This window comes from Melospiza georgiana, chromosome 2 (genome assembly GCF_028018845.1).
Source record: "Melospiza georgiana isolate bMelGeo1 chromosome 2, bMelGeo1.pri, whole genome shotgun sequence".
In the NCBI taxonomy this organism is placed as follows: Eukaryota; Metazoa; Chordata; class Aves; order Passeriformes; family Passerellidae; genus Melospiza; species Melospiza georgiana.
In genome coordinates, this window is record NC_080431.1 from 96,938,988 (window position 1) to 96,956,160 (window position 17,173).

At 58.8% G+C, this 17,173-nt stretch overlaps 1 protein-coding gene across 6 annotated transcripts in view; it reads left to right on the forward strand.

Moving 5' to 3' along the window:
* ARAP1 (ArfGAP with RhoGAP domain, ankyrin repeat and PH domain 1) overlaps nucleotides 1–17,173 on the forward strand; it is a 36,967-nt gene that overhangs the window by 6,081 nt on the left and 13,713 nt on the right. For 5 of the 6 annotated variants that reach the window (XM_058045766.1, XM_058045768.1, XM_058045767.1 and 2 more), the window contains exons 2-12: nucleotides 2,693–3,435; nucleotides 9,462–9,625; nucleotides 11,118–11,185; nucleotides 12,462–12,565; nucleotides 13,083–13,253; nucleotides 14,812–14,881; nucleotides 15,141–15,261; nucleotides 15,373–15,578; nucleotides 15,923–16,029; nucleotides 16,112–16,311; nucleotides 16,408–16,493. In XM_058045766.1, the coding sequence (XP_057901749.1) occupies nucleotides 2,771–3,435; nucleotides 9,462–9,625; nucleotides 11,118–11,185; nucleotides 12,462–12,565; nucleotides 13,083–13,253; nucleotides 14,812–14,881; nucleotides 15,141–15,261; nucleotides 15,373–15,578; nucleotides 15,923–16,029; nucleotides 16,112–16,311; nucleotides 16,408–16,493 (1,962 nt within the window). In that variant the 5' untranslated portion in view covers nucleotides 2,693–2,770. Of the gene's footprint in view, nucleotides 1–2,692; nucleotides 3,436–5,003; nucleotides 5,053–9,461; nucleotides 9,626–11,117; nucleotides 11,186–12,461; nucleotides 12,566–13,082; nucleotides 13,254–14,811; nucleotides 14,882–15,140; nucleotides 15,262–15,372; nucleotides 15,579–15,922; nucleotides 16,030–16,111; nucleotides 16,312–16,407; nucleotides 16,494–17,173 lie in introns of those variants that run through there. The other variant, XM_058045769.1, reaches the window with a different exon arrangement.

Consider the following 17,173-nt stretch of genomic DNA (forward strand, 5'->3'; position numbering starts at 1 on the left):
AAGCGTGCTCGCCTGTCACTTCAGTCAGAGCCCATAGCTTCCATGGCATGCACAGCTCCTTAAGCAAGCAAGCCCAGCCCTCATTAGTGCCCTACCTGAGAGCTGGGAAGCCCATGGCCCTGAGAGAGTGGTGGGATGCAGTGGGAGAAGGGTGGGCACACCCCTGCATCACGGGGGGCTACTCTCTGGGGCCAGCATGCTCAGCTCTGCTGGGGGAAGAGGTGAATCCCAAATGCTCTCTTGAGCTGAGGGCATCTGGTGGGCTGGGGTAGCTGCAGAAGCCTCCAGAAAAGCAGCCAACACCCAAATTTGGGGAGAGAGGGGCTTGCTGAGCCCCTTGGTCCAGAAAAAGGGAACCAGCACCAGGCACCCCCAGATCCTTCATCCCCAGCACTGTGAGAGTGAGGGCTCTGTGGGTTTGGGATGGGGCTGAGGGGTATTTTGGCATCCTAACTTATCCCCCCAGAGCACCAGCCACAGTGCCAGGGTGCTGGCAGCCCTTGCCATTCCCTCCTCACACCATTTGTCCAGCCTTTAAGTCTCTTACAAAACAGCCCCTGTGGTGTTGCCTAATCCCAGGGAGGAATGCAGTGGGTCAGCACTGGGAGGATTTGTGCTGGGCAGGGGCCACAGCCAGGGTCACCCCCCAAACCCCAGCAGCCAGCTGGGTCACAGCATCTCCCTGTCTTGGTTTTGCTTCTGGAATATCCTCATCTTGTTTAGCACAGAGGTTAAATGATTAATGATTGGAGGAGGGAACCTAGCAGAGGCCTGATGAATTATTTACTTGGTGAGGGCAAAGGGCCCGACAGCAACGGGAGCTGCCAGCCTGGCACACCGGGGACTTCCCTCACTGGCGTTGTGTCCCCATCCCTGTCCCTGGTGAGCAGCAAGGAGGGCCCTCAGCCCCCCCAGATAGTGCTGGGACAGCGCCAGTGGTGAGTGCTGGTGCAGCTGTCCCTTCCTGCCAGCTCTGTCCCACCACTGCATCCGTGTCCTGGCACAGCTGGGGATGCTGGCACTGGTGTCAGTGGGTGACACTGGTGGCGATTCCTTGGCTCTAGCCAGGACAGGGGGCATTTGTGGGAGCCCCATCCTGCTGTCACTGTGTTTCCCTCTGCTCCTCCACAGCCAGTGCCCAGCTGGGGTGGAGCCTGCCTGTGCTGGTGTCACTGGGATGTGGTGACAGCAATGTCACCCAGCACCATCACATTTTCAGTAATAGATGAGGGCTTTCTAGGTGTGGAGGTGGAAGAGAGAATTTTATTCTGAATCAGGGATTTTTGTGGTGCTGGGACCAGGGATTTTATTCTGAATCAGGGATTTTTGGGTGCTGGGAAGGTCCTGGGTGCTGCTGATTTCTCTGGTGCTGCCAGCAAGGAGCCACAGGGATCAGCCAGCGCTGTTGCTCCTTCCTTGGACACTTGATCCTTGGAGCCTGAAGCAAAGCCAAACTGTGCCAGGAAGTGCCAGGGAAGTGGCACTGTGGCCACATCCCAGCAGCACCACTGGGATGCTGGTGTCTCCAGGTGCAGGGCTCACTGGCTGCAGGGACCCCGGCAGTGTCCAGTTTGTGCTGGCTTGAGAGCGAGCTCTGCTCAGCTGTGCACTTTGCACCGAAACCGCAAGTGCTGCTGAGGGGGGCCTGCCTGAGTCACAGCAAATGTGACTCTGACAGCAGATCGGACTGGCCTATTTACAGCTCCAGGAAATCCTCTGGCTCCTTCTTAGCAGGTCTAGAGAAACCTCCAGCAAACACAAAATAAGATGGTGCCGGGGTCACGAGCAGCGCTGTGTGTGCCGGCGTGACAGGATCTGCCTCCTGCCTGGAGCCTGCTGAGGCCGTGATGCTGGTGGGTGGGAAGGGCAGGGCATCCCATCTGCTGCTTGGGGGATAACATGGATTTGCCCTGCCAACAGCTATGGTGTGGGATGGGTGTTCTGCTGCAGGAGCTGGGACAACAAATGAGCCCCATGTGCCAAGCTCTGGATGCCACAAGGGCACTCTGCTAGGTGTGAGCACCAAGGTGCTCTGCCAGCACTCCAGGGTGTGATGCCATGCCAGAGCAATGCCAGGGACAGACAGGGCTTTGGAGCTGGGAGCAATGCCAAGGACAGACAGGGCTCTGGAGCTGGGAGCAATGCCATAGTGGGCATATGGTCTGTGAGGAGGGGTTTGGTGTGGTTTGGGTTGGGGGCTCCAGTGACAGCACCCTGCCACGGGCTGTGATAGGGACAGTCTGGGAGAAGGGACAGCCTTCTGGATCCAACTGTCCATGTCACCCTGTCCTGGCTTGCTGCTGTGAACCAGAGGAGCTGCATCCTCGAGGGTGTCAGCCCTGAGACGCAGCCAACAGCTCCCCTGCCCTTGAATCATGCATATTCAGGCATATTCCCTGATTATCCACAATGTGGATAATCCCCTACTGCTCTGTCCCACAGCCCAAATGTCACCCCTGGGACCAAGCTGGGGCCCCATGGTGCCTTCATCTGTAAAGGGATGACCTCTATGTTTCAATGGCTAAAGTGGGACGCACCAGCATTTCCACACCCCTGCAGCCCCCCAGTTCAGGAGTGGGTGATCCTGGGGGCACAGCATGGTTGGAGGCTGGGAATATTGGTTTTGGGACTCCAAGCTTCACCTGGTGTGTGTTTTGGGACTCCAGGCTTCACCTGTTGTCTCCATTCCCAGGTCCTGATGTCATCCTGAGCCTTGCTGGCAGCACAAGATGCACTGAGTGGTGCAGGTTTCCGTGGCCAGCCCCCTGCCATGGAGGAGGAGGGATCCCTGCCGGTGTCTGCCTGGCTGTCTGCCGTCCATCTCGACCAGTATGTGGAGAGCTTCCAGCAAAGCGGGCTGTGGTCGGTGTGGGACTGCCGGGCTCTGACGGACGAGGGGCTCACCCGCCTTGGGGTGCTGCTGCCCGGCCACCGCCGCCGTATCCTCCTGGGCTTGCAGAAAGCTTTCGCCGAGGCGCCGCCGCCCGCAGGGACTCAGCAGCCCCCTGGCACCAGACCTGTCCCCATGAAGCGCCACATCTTCCGCCCGAGCGCTGCGGCAGCGCCGGAGCCGCCGGAGCCCCGGTGCCCGCCGGTGCCCGCTGGGACCCCACCGCTGGAGCCGGAGAGGGGGGCAGGCTTCCCCCAGCTGCCCCCACCCATCCCACCGAGGGTGGGCTGCCGCCCGCCCCTCAAATTCTCGCCATCGCTATCGGGGGACAGCCCCGAACCCCCCCTTGCATCCTGCAGCCATCTCCCAGCCCTGGAGGACCCCTCTCCAGCAGCCTTTGGGGACAAGCCCCCCGCCGACAGCAGGGCCAGACCCCCACTGCCGGCCAAGAGACACCAAGTGGAAACCAAGTGCCAGAGCCTGAAGGGCCCCCCAGTGCCTGAGCGCCCCCCCGTGCTGCCCCCCAGGGCTGTGTCCCACAGGAGGTAAGGGGGGGGCAGGGACACGGCCCCAAGGTGGCCGAGTCTGTGTGGGGGGCTGCTGGGATGTGGGTGGGACCCTTGGGGTCACAATATGGCTTGCCTATGCGCTCCCCAGACCTTAGAACATGTCCTGGGGGTATCCCCAGCCCCAGTACATCCCATGGGGGTACTAACCCTTCCCCCAACCCCAGTACATCCCATGGGGGTATCCCCAGCCCCAGTACATCCCATGGGGGTACTGACCCTTCCCCCAACCCCTGCACAACCCCTGGGGTAGCCCTGCCCCAGGGCACGGCACATTTCCCTACCAGCACTGGGGTGGGGGGTGCTGAAATATTCATTTTAGCTCTAGCTGGGTGTATCCGCCCTGCTCATCCCAGTCAGCCAGGTCACCCCAGCCTGGCATGGGCTGGGTGCCATCCCACAACAATGCAGAGCCCTGCCTTCCCCCCACCTGCAGTGTAGGCAGTGCTGAAGCCTGAGGAACTCTGGACACCAGTGGGTGCCAGGCAGTGAACTGCCACGCACAGGGAGCATGGGGCAAGCTGCTGCCAGCTGCTGTGGCCAGGTGACACGGGAGCAGGCTGGAATTTTGGGACAGCAGCACTTGCAGCCCCCCCTCTGATGTCCCAACCACCCAGTGCACTCCCAAATCCTGCAGAGCACAAGCAGATGTGGGGATGAGGACTGGGAATGCAGTTTGGAGGGGGCAGACAAGCTCCTGGGTACCAGCACCCTCCCAGAATGAGGTGAGGGAATGTCACCAGGCTGGTGTGGCCCCCATGCCCCAGGAGTCCTTCCCTGCAACCTCCCCAGGACCCACAGACTCTAAGGGATATACTCCTGGAGCTGGGGGGTCTAGGTGGTCCCCTCAGGGGGGTCCTGGGAGTGAGGCTGGGTTTGTCCTGACTGAAGGTGCTGGATGGGACCATCCAGCTGGACTGATGGTGTTGGATGTGTGCAGTCAGGATGAGAATGGGAGGACTGGGTTTTCCCTCCAGCTTCCCATCCCTGTGTCCCAATGGGCTTTTTGTGGTAAGGTGGGTGGAGGTGATCCCTCTGCCTGTGCTGTCCATGCTGGATGTTGGATGCCAGCTGTGCCAGCGTTCTGGTTCTTGCCATGCTGGTTTGGTGCTGGGTGTGCCATTGGTTTGGTACTTGCCATGCTGGTTTGGTGCCAGCTGTGCCGTGAGTTTGGTGCCATCTATGCCGGGTATTGGATGCCAGTTGTGCCATCGGTTTGGTACTTGCCATGCTGGTTTGGTGCCAGCTGTGCCATGGGTTTGGTGCCATCCGTGCTGGGTGTTGGATGCCAGCTATGCCAGTGTTCTGGTTCTTGCCATGCTGCTTTGGTGCCAGCTGTGCCGTGATTTAGTGCCATCCATGCTGGGTGTTGAATGCCAGCTGTGCCAGCGTTCTGGTGCTGGCCGTGCCGCGGGCTCTTTCTGGCCATTCTGAGGAATTGGTGTTAGCCATGCCTCTGCTTCGGCCAGCTCAGGAAGTTTTGCTGTTTTTAGCCCGCAGGAAGTGCCGGGGTGAGAAGCTGCGCTCCCCGCCGGCCTCCCCCGGCCCTGCCCGCGGTGCCGCTCGGTCCCGCCGCGGTCGCTGTCACCTGCCCAGGTAGGGGGGCACGGCGGGCGCGGTGCCGGGCGTGCCGCGCAGGGGCGGCCGGCGGGCCCGGGGCGGAGGGTTCTGGGGACGGGATCGAGCGCTGCCGGCGCTACCGGGTGCGCCTCTCGCCGTGCCGCTGTTTCCTGCCCTGGCCTGTGAGCCACGGGCACTGCCGGTTCCTGCTGCCCGGGGACTTCAGGGCATCCTGCCGCGGGACAGGCGCTGCCCATCCTGGCACGGCACCCCCCGGGCTGCGCACTGGGGACCGGGATTCCCCCCCGGAGCCGCCCCGCGGGATCTGGGGGTGCATAAGGGTCCCTTGGGAGCTGCATTGTGAGACTCGGGATGGGATGGGCCAGGCGGTGGCTGAGCAGCACCCCCCGACACAAGGGTGCTCCCGTGGCTTGGGGGACTCTGGGGACACTGTGGCAGAGCCCCGGGGACTATGCCACTGTGGGACAGCTGGGTGGCCACAGGACCCCGGCACCTGGTGTGCCATCATGCACTCATAACATAGAAATACCTCAAGGTATGTGTGGGTGCTTGGTAGCAACAAAAGAAAATATGTATGGGTGTGTGTGTGTGTATATATATATTTCTCACATAGGTCTTGATGCTGTAGTGAATATATCCAGGAGTTTATCTGTGCACCCCTATGTATGTTATATGTCTATTATGTGGATATATTGGGGATTCAGAACTAACCAGCCAAACCCCAAAACTCTGATTTCAAAAGTCACTTTTTTTGTATGACCTGGAATGTATTGGCTGTAGGTGGGTTCTTGTTTTGAGAACATTTTAAAAATAAAGAGCTGTGATTTCCTAAGAAATTCTTCTCTCTGAGGGTGGTGAGGCCCTGGCACAGGCTGCCCAGAGAAGTTGGGGCTGCCCCACCCCTGGAAGTGTTCAGAGCTGGGTTGGATGGGGCTTGGAGTAACCTGGGGTTGTAGGTGTCTCTGCCCATGGCATGAGAAAAGCTTTAAAGTCTTTCCCCAACCAAACCATTCCATAGTTCTGTGGCTCTTTGGCCCGTGCTGGTGCCTGGCCATGCCCTGGCTGGAGGAGGTGCTGTGGGGCAGGACAGCTGGCACGGACAAGGGGTGCATTCAGCAGGGTGAGGGTATGAGTCACCCTGTGGTGGGTTTTGGGTCCCAGCTCTGTGTGTGGGGCAGCCTCTGCTGGGAGCTTGGGAAGCAATCCACACTGGGGCTCCCTGCAGTGATGGGTGACTGGCCACAGTGCCCTGTGCTGGGTCTGAGGGAGCCCCACAGCCCTGGGGTGCTGCTGTTGGCCCCAAACCCACCTCCTGCCCCCTGGGGTGCCTGCAGCCAGTGAACATGAAATGGGGGGGTTGGGGGGATACTGCTGGGCTGCCCAAGGACCAACCACAGTGGGGGATGCTTGCCCATGTTGGGGCTGATGGCTGCTCATGTTTGGATGTTCCTTGCCCATGCTGAGCTGATGCCCACATCAGGGTGATGCTCACTGCATCCAGGCTGCGACTGGGGCTCTTTGCCATCAGCTGTGAGGCAGCTGCATTGGTCTGCCCCTGTCTCTGAGTGGGAATGAGACCCCACCATGTGGAGGTGGAGGTTCTCACAGGGAGGGATCTCTGAGAGTGAGGGCTGAGGAAGAGCTGGAGCAGCCCTGTGTATGCGAACAGCCTGGGAGCAGAGCAAGTGACCTGGGCATTTCTGGGGTGACACCATCCACCCATCTCCCCTCACTTCCGGCTTGCTGCCGTGGTCCCTGGTGCTTCCTCCTAGCTGCTTGCAGAGCCATATTGTGGTTTCCTCCAGGCCATGTTCAACTCTGAGTTCTCACCACCCCGCCAAACCCGGGGCCACCCCAAGCATTTCTGTGCTAGGAGGTGACAGGATCGTCCCAGCCCTGCTGGGTGTGGGATGTGTGAGATACCACCTGCCACGGGTTGATGGCAGCAGCTGTGTCCAACACTGGGAGCTCTCTCACCACTTCTGCACTTCGTGCCACCCTCCCAGTGCCAGCAGCGGGGCTGTGAGCCCCCCAGTTTTGGCCACTGATGGCTCAGACCTAGACACCCCACAGAAGATCCCATGAGCATGTCTGCATCCTGATTGTGGGATGAGGCTGTCACTGAGGGGGGGCACACCCTCTCCATGCCCAGGAAGTGATCTAGGGATTAGAGCAGCCCCCTGAGCAGCTGGTGGGGAGAGGGGGTTGTACAAAGTGATGTCCAAGGAAGTGATGACAGAAGACTCATTTTGGAGGTCTGGGTGAGCTGGGCAGGGGTTGTGGCCTGGGCAGAGCTTTGGCTTTGTGGTGGTGGCTGTGGGAGAGCAGCCCTCTCTGCCCCCCTAGATAAAGGGTATAAAAGGGTAGATAAGGGGTAAATAGATAAAGGGTAGCTTTAAGGTGCTGCTCAGATAAGGGACAGCAAATAAGGCACTGGTTTGCCACTTGTCTGATGGCAGAGGTGGCACCAGGCAGACCCTGCCTGGAGCAGGACTGGCATCCTTTGGGCATGGCTGCAGAGGGGTCTGAGAAGTGCAGGGGGTGATAGGGCATAGGGGGTGACAGGGCACCCACGCTGCCCCAGGGAGCCATGGGGGGACATGAAACCCAGCGATGCCACAGCAGCAGATGGTGACAGGTGGGGCAGGCAGAGCAGTGGAGAGGCTGTTTTGGAAAACTGGGGTGTTATTTGTGCCTGAGCTCTGGGAGTGCCCATCCTGCTGGTCCCTGGGATGGTGGGGCTGGGGCTGCACAGGACTGGGGCTGAGCCAGAGCCCTTCTGAGCCTGAGGCTTGTCATCTCACTGCTGGCCATGGGGCTTGTGTTGCAGCCCCCCACCCTCACCCCAGGGGACAAACACCATCCTGCGTGGCTGCACGGATGCAGAGCCCAGCCAGGCTTGTGCTGGAGGCTCTGTGGCTTGTGCACTGTCACCTCTGTGTCTCTGGGTCTCTGCACACCTGGGTGCTCTGGCAGCTCCTGCCTGGTGGTGTTGGGAGCAGTGCTGCTCCCCTGCCCGTGCTCCCCTCCTTCCCTGCCAGCATTCCCTAATGTATGGATGGTTGTGGCTGGTTCCCATGGAAATGGCTGCTGAGAAATGAGGTCAGGCTGACCCAGGGAGAGCCAGCACTCCCATCCTTCCCTGCTTCCTGCTCCAGCCAGGGAGAAGCTTCTTCTGCAGCTCACCCCAAGCTAAGGGAAAGCTCTTGTGCACAAGCCATGGTGCTGGGAGGCACATCCCCAGAAACCATGGTGTGCTGATGGCATCCTTGGCCATGGAATCATGGCATCACAGAATGGTTTGGATTGGATGGGACCTTAAAGCTCGTTTAGTTCCACCCCCCTTGCCAAGGGCAGGGACACCTCCCACTAGACCAGGTTGCTCCAAGCCCCATCCCACCTGGACTGGAACATTTGCAGGATGGGGCAGTCACAGCTTCTCTGGGCAACCTGTGCCAGGGCGTCACTGCCCTCAGAGGGGAGAACTTCTTCCCAATACCCAGTCTAACCAGCTGTTCCTTTTTGTGGTGCAGTGGGAGGTAGCTGGGGCAAGGATGGAGATGGTGCCAGCATGCAGCTCCCCTGGGGCTCACCTCCCTGGGGCTTGGGGTGGAATTCTGCCCACTGCCTCTGCCCTCTCCCTGCATTCAGGGATGCTTCAAAGGTACCTTGTATTTTTATACCCTAGAGAAACTTCTTAATTTCCTGCCCTTGAAAACACCATTACCCCAGAGGTTTCTATTGATTGCCTGTCACTTTTCAGTCTCAGGAAGGCAGGAAGCAAGGAATAGGAGGTAGGAGTGGCTGAGCTCAGCTGCTCGGGCTCTGTGCAGAGGAGGACAGTCCCCCATGGTCCCTCTCCCCACTGGTCATGGCTTTGGGGCTGGGGCATTCGTCACTGAGCCAGGAAAAGCTCCATTTCCAGAATTTCTTGCTGCTGTAGCAGCCACCCTGGATCTCCAGTGTCCACTCCACCATAAGGAAGCTGGTGGCACAGAGCACCCCTAGGACTCCCAGGACCCCCATCCTACTCAAGGAACCCTGCAGCCACTTGCAAAACAGCTAAGGAAGCAACTCTGCCATTGTTTAGACTGGAGGAAAGAAAACAACCTGCTCTGGGATGTGGCTTCAAGGCTGTGGGTGGCTTGAGGTGTCCCAGAGTCAGATAAGGATCCTGGGCTGTGAAGCACACACAGGGGAGTGAGGCTGGATGCCAGGAAAACATTTCCAGGCTACAAAAGTAGTCATATAACCCAAGCATAGGCAAGGCTTTACCCCGGGGTCTTAGGGATTGCTTTGTGGGTCTGGGTCTGCTGGGGTTTGGTCCCTTTTGGGGGTTCTCTGTGACCCCCCTGCAGGTGTATCAGGGTTGGGAAGCGAGGCAGGAGCTGGCACAAGGCAGTGCTTGCTCCTCTCCCCCACAGCATCCCTGTGAAGGAGGAGGTGCCCATCACTGAGAGAGCAGCCAGTGCCACCCTGTGCTCCCCGCTGCCCCCGCCCCGCTGCAAGGCGCCAGCACCGACGCCACCGGCACCGACGCCACCGGCACTGCCCTCCAAGGCCAGCCTTCCCTTCGTGCCAGAGTTTGGTGAGTACCAGGGGGCCTCTTCACTCTCCCCCTGTCACAAATCCTGCCTTGGGATAGCTGGCTGCCAATCCATCAGCATCCATCCCGTGGGTGCTGTGCCTTCCTTCTTGGCAGTTTGTTCCTCTGTCCTTGCTGTGGTCTCTTTCTTCTCTATCCCCTTTCTTGTCTTCTGGGCTGGGAGAGTCAGGGGTGCAAGGCCTGGGCTGGGGGATTTAGGGTGTGTGAGGACTTCAGGGAAGGGGTGTAAGACCTGGGTTGGTAGTTTCAGGGGATGGGAGATGTGGACTGGGGGTTTGGGTGCAGCCTCTCCTAGGGCAGAGCATAGGTTTCTGTGGGTGCTTCCAGCACCCACACTCACTCACAGAGGAAAAGTGAACCTATTGGGAGGTGAAATGCAGATGTCCCTGATTCTGGAATCCCAGGATGCCTTTGGATCTCCCTCAGGGTGTCCCTGGGGCTCAGCCAACTGCAGTGAGCAGTGCTGAGCTGGGGACCCCCATGGAGAGGTGAAAGTTTGGTCTCAGGGTGCAGCCCTGGCTGGACTGTACTTCAGCTGGAACAGCTCTGCTGCAAGGAAGGGGAAGGGCTGAGTTGTGTGGGGTGCTGGGTGCCTCTCAAGGCCAGCAGCCCTGCAGGAAGCAGCACTGGCTTAACTGGGATCTGGGATGTGTTTCAGAAGCTGGGAGAAGCCGTGGACAGGTTATCAGGACAGAGCTTATCTGTTTGTTGGGGGTGCAGGGAGGAAAGCTGCTCCCACCCTGATGGGTTTGGGATGCAGAGTTTGTAGGGGGTTTCTGTGGTGCCAAGGTGAGCACCTACCTGCACCCCTCAGCCCCCTGAAGCCTGAGAGCATCCTCACCTGCTGCCAAGGCCCAAACACCATCATCTGGGTTGTGGTTTTGGGAGGAATCTGATCCAGATTCTCAGTGGGATTTGGGAGTGGGTGTCTGCCAGGGCCAGGCTGTCTGGGACCATTTGTTCCCTGTGGGGTTACAATCCTGACCAGGACTCCTGCTGATGTGAGTGCTGGGGGAGGAGGAACCATCTCTCACTCCCATCATCCTCCGGGATCTCATTTCCACAGTGCACAAGCTCAGGAGCTGATAAGGAATGGGAGAGGAGGGAGGGGAATCCACCCTGGCAAAGCAGCTGTGGAAAAATCCCCTGGGAACCCCCAGCAGAGACAGGAGAGCCTGGATGGAGCCATGGTGCTGGGGCTGGTGTCACCAAGTCCCCTTCTGGCGAGGCCAGGAGTGTCATGACAGTGCTGGGAGGTGCCACTAGCGGGACTTTGCCCTTTCCAGCTCTTCCCCAAACTCCTTGATAAAACCTTTGTTGTCACAAGAATGAGGTTGTTATTTGCCAAGGGCAAAGCAAAGGGAAGCCAGCCATGTCTGCATCATCCTCCCCACAGGCTCCAGGCTAGCAGGGGGAACTGGGACCCCTTGCTCCACCCCAGCTGATTCCCAGTATCTTCCCTCTCCTTTATCAGATGATTCAGACTACGAGGACTCGGCGTGGGAGGAGGAATTAGCCAGACCGACGGGGGAGATGGCCAAGGTTGGTCCCACCATGGGGCTGGAGGTGGGCAGGAGCTAGCAGGGTGACTGGCCCTAAGTACAGGTACCAGCCTTGGCATGATCCAGAGATACTGGTTAGGGCTGCAGGAGCATGTTGGCAGTGGCTAGAGAGGGGTTCTGCCTCACTGAGCACCCACTGGGTCTTCCACAGGTCTCCAGGGAGTACCCACTGTGTCTCTCAGGGGGGCTGGAACTCGGCTCTTCAATGTCCTTGGGAAGTTTCTATCAGGTCTTTCAGTGGTGCTGGGACTCGAGGGTCCCTGGGGAGCACCCAGCAGGTGTCACCCACGTGTCCCCAGGAAGCACTCACTGGTTCCTCTGGGGTCTCTGGGGAGCACCTCCAGCTGTGCAGCACACCACACAGAGTGTGTGCTAGTAGACATCTCCAGCACTGCATCTTGAATATAATCCCTAGATTGTGAATTTCTATCTGCCTCCCTCACTCTCTGGGGTGGGAACGGATGGATTTGAGGAGTCCCAGAATTTGCAGAGCTCCCTGAACATCTGAAGCCCCATCTACCTTGGCTTGGAAACACCAGGGCCAAGGACGCAATGCCAGATTTCTCATGAAGCTCTGACATTTTTAGCTGCTATAAATGACTTTGCATCCCAAATCCCAGTGTTCAGCTCCTCACTTGGCTACACTTTCCTCTCTCTGTGAGCCTCAGCATGCCTCTTCCTGGGCACCCTGGCACTGTGGGTGCCCACTGAGCTGGGGGTGGGCTGGTGACATGGCATTGTGTCCCCTCTCCTTCCATCCAGCCTGCACCCTCACGGTGCAGTGGTGGCACCAAGGAGACCCCAGGTGTCATGGACATATTTTAGAAAACTCCTTTTGCTAGGATTTTTTCTTCTGAGAAGCTGAGAGGCCTCAGAAATGAAATGTAAACAATGATTACCTGCTGCTGTGGAATGCAACAGGTGCATCTGTGATTGGTCTCATGTGGTTGTTTTTAATTAATGGCCAATCACAGTCCAGTTGGTCAGTCTCTGGTCAGTCACAAGATTTTATTATCATTCCATTCCTTTCTATTCCTTGCTAGCCTTCTGATGAAATCCTTTCTTCTATTCTTCTGATGAAATCCTTTCTTCTATTATTTTAGTATAGTTTTAATATATCATTTTCTTTTAATAAATATCATAAAATAATAAATCAGCCTTCTGAAACATGGAGTCAAGATTCTCGTCTCTTCCCTTGTCCTGGGACCCCTGTGAGTACCCCCACACCCAGCTGTCACCCATGTGTGTCTCTGCAGGAGGACACTGAGCTGAGGATGGGGCGACCACGCTCTGTGCGCTTCAACAGCCTCTTCAGTGAAGATGAGTTTGGTGAGGACCAGCCCAGTGCATCCCCTGCCAGGTACGAGCTTGGCTGCCGTGCTGTGTGCAGGGCACATGTGTGTGATGCTGGTGACACTCTGTGTGTGTCCCAGGGGGTGTTTTTGTTTGTGTGGGGGGTGTGAGCACAGCCACAGAGCTCCTGTGCATGGCAGGGCAGGTGAGTGTGCAGGTCAGGGCTTTTGGGCATGCACAGCTCCACAGCGTGCCCGCAGATGGGCACACACAGGACCTGTGCGTGGGAGCACGTGTGAGTGTGTGTGAGCAGAGAGCAGCTCTGAGCATCACTGGGTTGGGGCTGCATTCTTGGGGGTGCCCCTGTCCCCCCTCCCAGAGCTGGGATTCAGGCCCGGGCTGTCCCTGGGACACGCTGGGACTCCACCAAGGGGACTGTCCCCAGTGTCCCTGCTTGCATCCAGCTGGCCTGCATTGCCTGCGCCTCAGGGAAGGTCACAGGGAGGCTGAAGCATGCCGGGGAACCTCAGCCCCTCCCGGGACCTGCCAGCTCTTAACCCCCTCCCTCGGCTCCTCATCCCCAGTGGTGGCAGCAGCTGGAGTGACAGGGAGCCCAGCCTGCATCTGCCTGTGCCCGACACCTTCCCTGGCAGCAGCCCCGGCACGCTCAGTGACAGCATGGAGGACACCAGTGCCACCAGCCTGCTGTCACCCACCATCAGAGAAGGGTGGCTGGACAAGAACCCACCACAGGGGTGAGTGATGTACTGGGGGTCCCTGTGTGACATAGAAGTGTAATTGTCCCCTCCTTTTCTCACCTGACATTCCTGCTCATGGGGGTGTACTTTTGCTTTGGTGAAAATCCATTGCTAGGGGTTCCTTCCACTCCCTTCAAACCTGTGATTTAGGCTAGAAACACTCATTTTTTGTGACAGAGCCTTCTCTCAGCAGTTGTTGTACTGACTTTGCTGAGAAGGGGAGGCTGCGGCTTGGCCTTCCTCTCAGACCCTGCATCACTGGGAAAAGAGCTGGGGGAGCCCTGGAATAGCTGGTGACCACAGGAAAAGCTGTCAGGGATGAGGTGGGGTGTGTGGGCTGAGCCGTGCATTTGGGATTGCTGGGTTTGCTGCAGGAGGAGGTGGTCATAGCCCCTATCCCATGGGATAGCAGCCCCAAATCCTGGGCTCGTGGTGGATAGTCAGAGTGGTGCAGCAGTAAAACAGGGGAAGTGCTGGGCTTGTGTCTGTGTGCTCCAGGGTGAGCGAGCCAGGGAGTCATGGGGAGCCAGTGATCCCCCAGGGAGTCTAGTGAACCCAGTGAGCACAGCCAGCACAGTGTGCGCAGGCAGCCAGCCCACTCAAAGAGCCCCTGCACTAGCTGAGAGGCAACAATCATGCAGGAGATGTGACTGGAGCTTCTTAATCTGGGCTCCAAGTAAGCCCCGAGGCAGCAGTTCCACGGAGGAGGAGGAAGCTCAGCTGTTTGCAACAGAGCAGCCGTGCTGCTGGGGAAGTGAGAGCAGCTGGAAGGTCCCTGGGAAACCCCTGCTCCAGCAAACCTTTCCTGAGTAAACAAGCCCTTGAGCAACTGTGTCCCTGCTGCCACCAGCATGGGGGGACCTGGATGTTCAATGCTGGTAGAGGCAGGCTTGCAGGAGCTGTGTTGGAAAGGGCTTGGCTACTCCTGCAGCCCTAATGCTAAAGCTATGGGCTGAGGAATGTTCTGCCTTTTCCTATGGGGCATGGTTGGTCTGCATTTTCAGCTGGGGGGGCAAAGGGGTCTCTGGTGGGCTGTCTTCAGCCCCCAGAGGGACCTGCCTCTCATCTGTATCCCCATCCTGACAGAGATGCATGGCTTCTCCCTCTGCTCTGGTGCCACTGACCCCTCCTGGAATGTCTCCTGGAATGAATCCTGCCTAGCTGTTAGGGGCAGCCCTTGTTCTCAGCTCCATGTTTTAATTGGTGCCTGGAGGAAAGCAAGAAGTCCCCATTGCTATACAAAACAGCAACATGAGGGCGCAGGATCGAGGGCTGGGGACTTCAAGGGCTGGCCAGGACAGGCCTCTTATACCTGTGCAGGGTAGAGGACTGGGGATATAGCACCAGACCAAGGGTTGGGGACACAAGGCAGAATGGAGGGCTGGGGACACGGCGTATGATTGGGGGGGTTGGGAACATTGAGGGCTGGGGACACAGGGCAGGATCAATGCTGAGGTGGCCCCAGGCTTTTGGCAATTGGGGCGTGAACACGCAAGCAGAATCATCCTGAGTTCAAGGGCATCCCCTCCAATGGGTCCCTCCCGTCCCCTCCCAGGTCCTACATCTATCAGAGGCGCTGGGTGAAGCTTGACCCTGACTACCTCCGCTATTTCGACAGTGAAAAGGTGGGTGGAGAAGATGGATCTCGGGGTTTGGATGAGAAGGTGGCAGAGGAACTGCCCCAGCAGGGCCACCTCCCTCTGAGCATCCCGGCTCAGAGACATGGCTGTACCAAGGGTCAGTGTCCCAGGGAGCAGCCATGGCTGGGTGCTGGGGATGAGGCTCAGAGCCTCCTGGACACTGGAGCTGGAGCATTGGGAGCCTGGGGCACTAACAGCCCCGGACATGAGCAGACATGAGCGTGTCTCCCACTCCCTGACCCAGGATACCTACTCCAAGCGGCTCATCCCCGTCTCCTCCATCTCCCGCGTCTCCAGTGTTGGGGACCAGAAATTTGAGGTTGTCACCAATAACCGCAACTTCGTGTTCCGGGCTGAGAATGATGGTGAGTGACAGTGACAGGGGTCCCTGTTCCCCAGCTCCTCTCCCTTCCCAGCCCAAGGGATGGCTCCTGGGCTCAGGCTGATCCTGACCCGTCTCTCCTTTGGCCCCACAGCAGACCGCAATGAGTGGATCCGGACCCTGCAGCAGATTGCGGAGGAGCGGAAGGGCAAAGCTGCAGTGAGGACATCGATGTCCTTAGCCACTGACAGTGCCACTGAGCCAGCTGATAAGAGTGGCTTCCTGGAGCTGCGGGGCTTTAAGCACAAGCTCTTTGTGGTGGTGGCTGGGGACAAAGTGTTCCTTTACAAGAATGCAGAGGTGGGTTGCTGGGAGGGCTGTGGCACTATGGGGAACCCTGATGCCCCTTCCCTTTGCACTGCCAGCCTGAGCACAGCAGCAGTGAGGCAGGGCACCCAGGCCTGCCACCATCCCTCAAATAGGGACAGCACAGAAGCCACAGGGTGCTGCCCTCTGAGCCCTTCCTCTCTGCTGGCTCTGAGCCTTGGGATCTCCCAAGAGCATGACACCCACTGTAGCTGCTTCCAGAGTCCCTGGTGCCCTAGGTACACCCAGGCAATGAAGGGACAGAGTTACCCCAGCTCCCAGGCACTGGATCCCATCATCCATCCCCCCCCTCATCCCTTGCCCACACTCCCCACCAGGACTATCGGCTGGGGATTGGCATCACCTACATTGAGATGAATGTTGGGAACGTCAAGGAGGTGGATCGCCGGAGCTTTGACCTCACCACACCATACAGGATCTTCAGGTGAGGCCAGGGTGGGGAGGGGGTGATGAGGGTGCTGCCCACCCCGAGCCATGGTATATCTCACCCCCATCCCTCCTGGCAGCTTCTCTGCTGACTCGGAGCAGGAGAAGGAGGAGTGGGTGGAGGCCATGCAGCAGTCCATCACTGAGGCACTCTCCAACTCGGAGGTGGCCGAGAGGATCTGGGCGGTGGAGTCCAACCGCTTCTGTGCCGACTGCGGCTCCCACAAACCTGACTGGGCCTCCATCAACCTCTGCGTTGTCATCTGCAAGAGATGTGCAGGTACCCATATCCAGAGGGGCACACATGGGGATCCCTGGGGACCCCCAGACCTTTCCCACCCCAAAATGGGTCCCTAATGGCTCATCTCACTGGCAGGGGAACACCGAGGATTGGGCCCTGGCATCACCAAAGTCCGCAGCTTGAAGATGGACAGGAAGGTGTGGACTGAGGAGCTGATCGAGGTAGTGGCACAGTCCCAAAAAGCCTTTTTGGGGGGGCAACATGCCGTTCCCTCTGCATTATGGAGCTGTGGGCTGGGGGGTGCTGGGGCACGGCAGGGCTCTTCCAGGCTGATTCTAGGCCCTTGGGGAGACACCATGGTGTTGCTTGGCTAGGGAGAGGAACCCCAGCAGCCTTTCATTCTGGCCCTGTGGACCCCTGGCCACCAGTTCAGCACGCCGCTAGGGACAAGCGGCACTTGTGTGCCACAGACAGACAGACAGACAGACAGACAGACAGACAGACAGACAGACAGACAGACGGTGTCTCTTTGTCCGTGGGGCCGTGGCTGTGGGACGGTGGCTGTGGGGCGGGAGTAGGCCCGGGGGCAGAGCACTCCCTTGAAGCGCTATGGCCGCCGGCGCAGAGGAATGTGCCGGCGCAGCCAGGGCCGGGAATGGGTGGGCGGGCGCAGCTGGGATTGGTTTCAAGACCTAACCTGGCAGCCATTTCCCGCCGGCAGAGCCTGGCTGGCTCCGTTCTTCCCATCCATCCCGCTCAGATCCTGCATTCCTGCTCGGCGTCCCACCCGCGCAGCCCCCGCCTCCAGCACTGCCTGCTCCCCGAGCTCCCAAACGCTTCCAGCTGCTCCTGCGGCTGCTCCCCTTCCCCTCCCCTCTCTGGGAACCCTGCCCGAAACCAC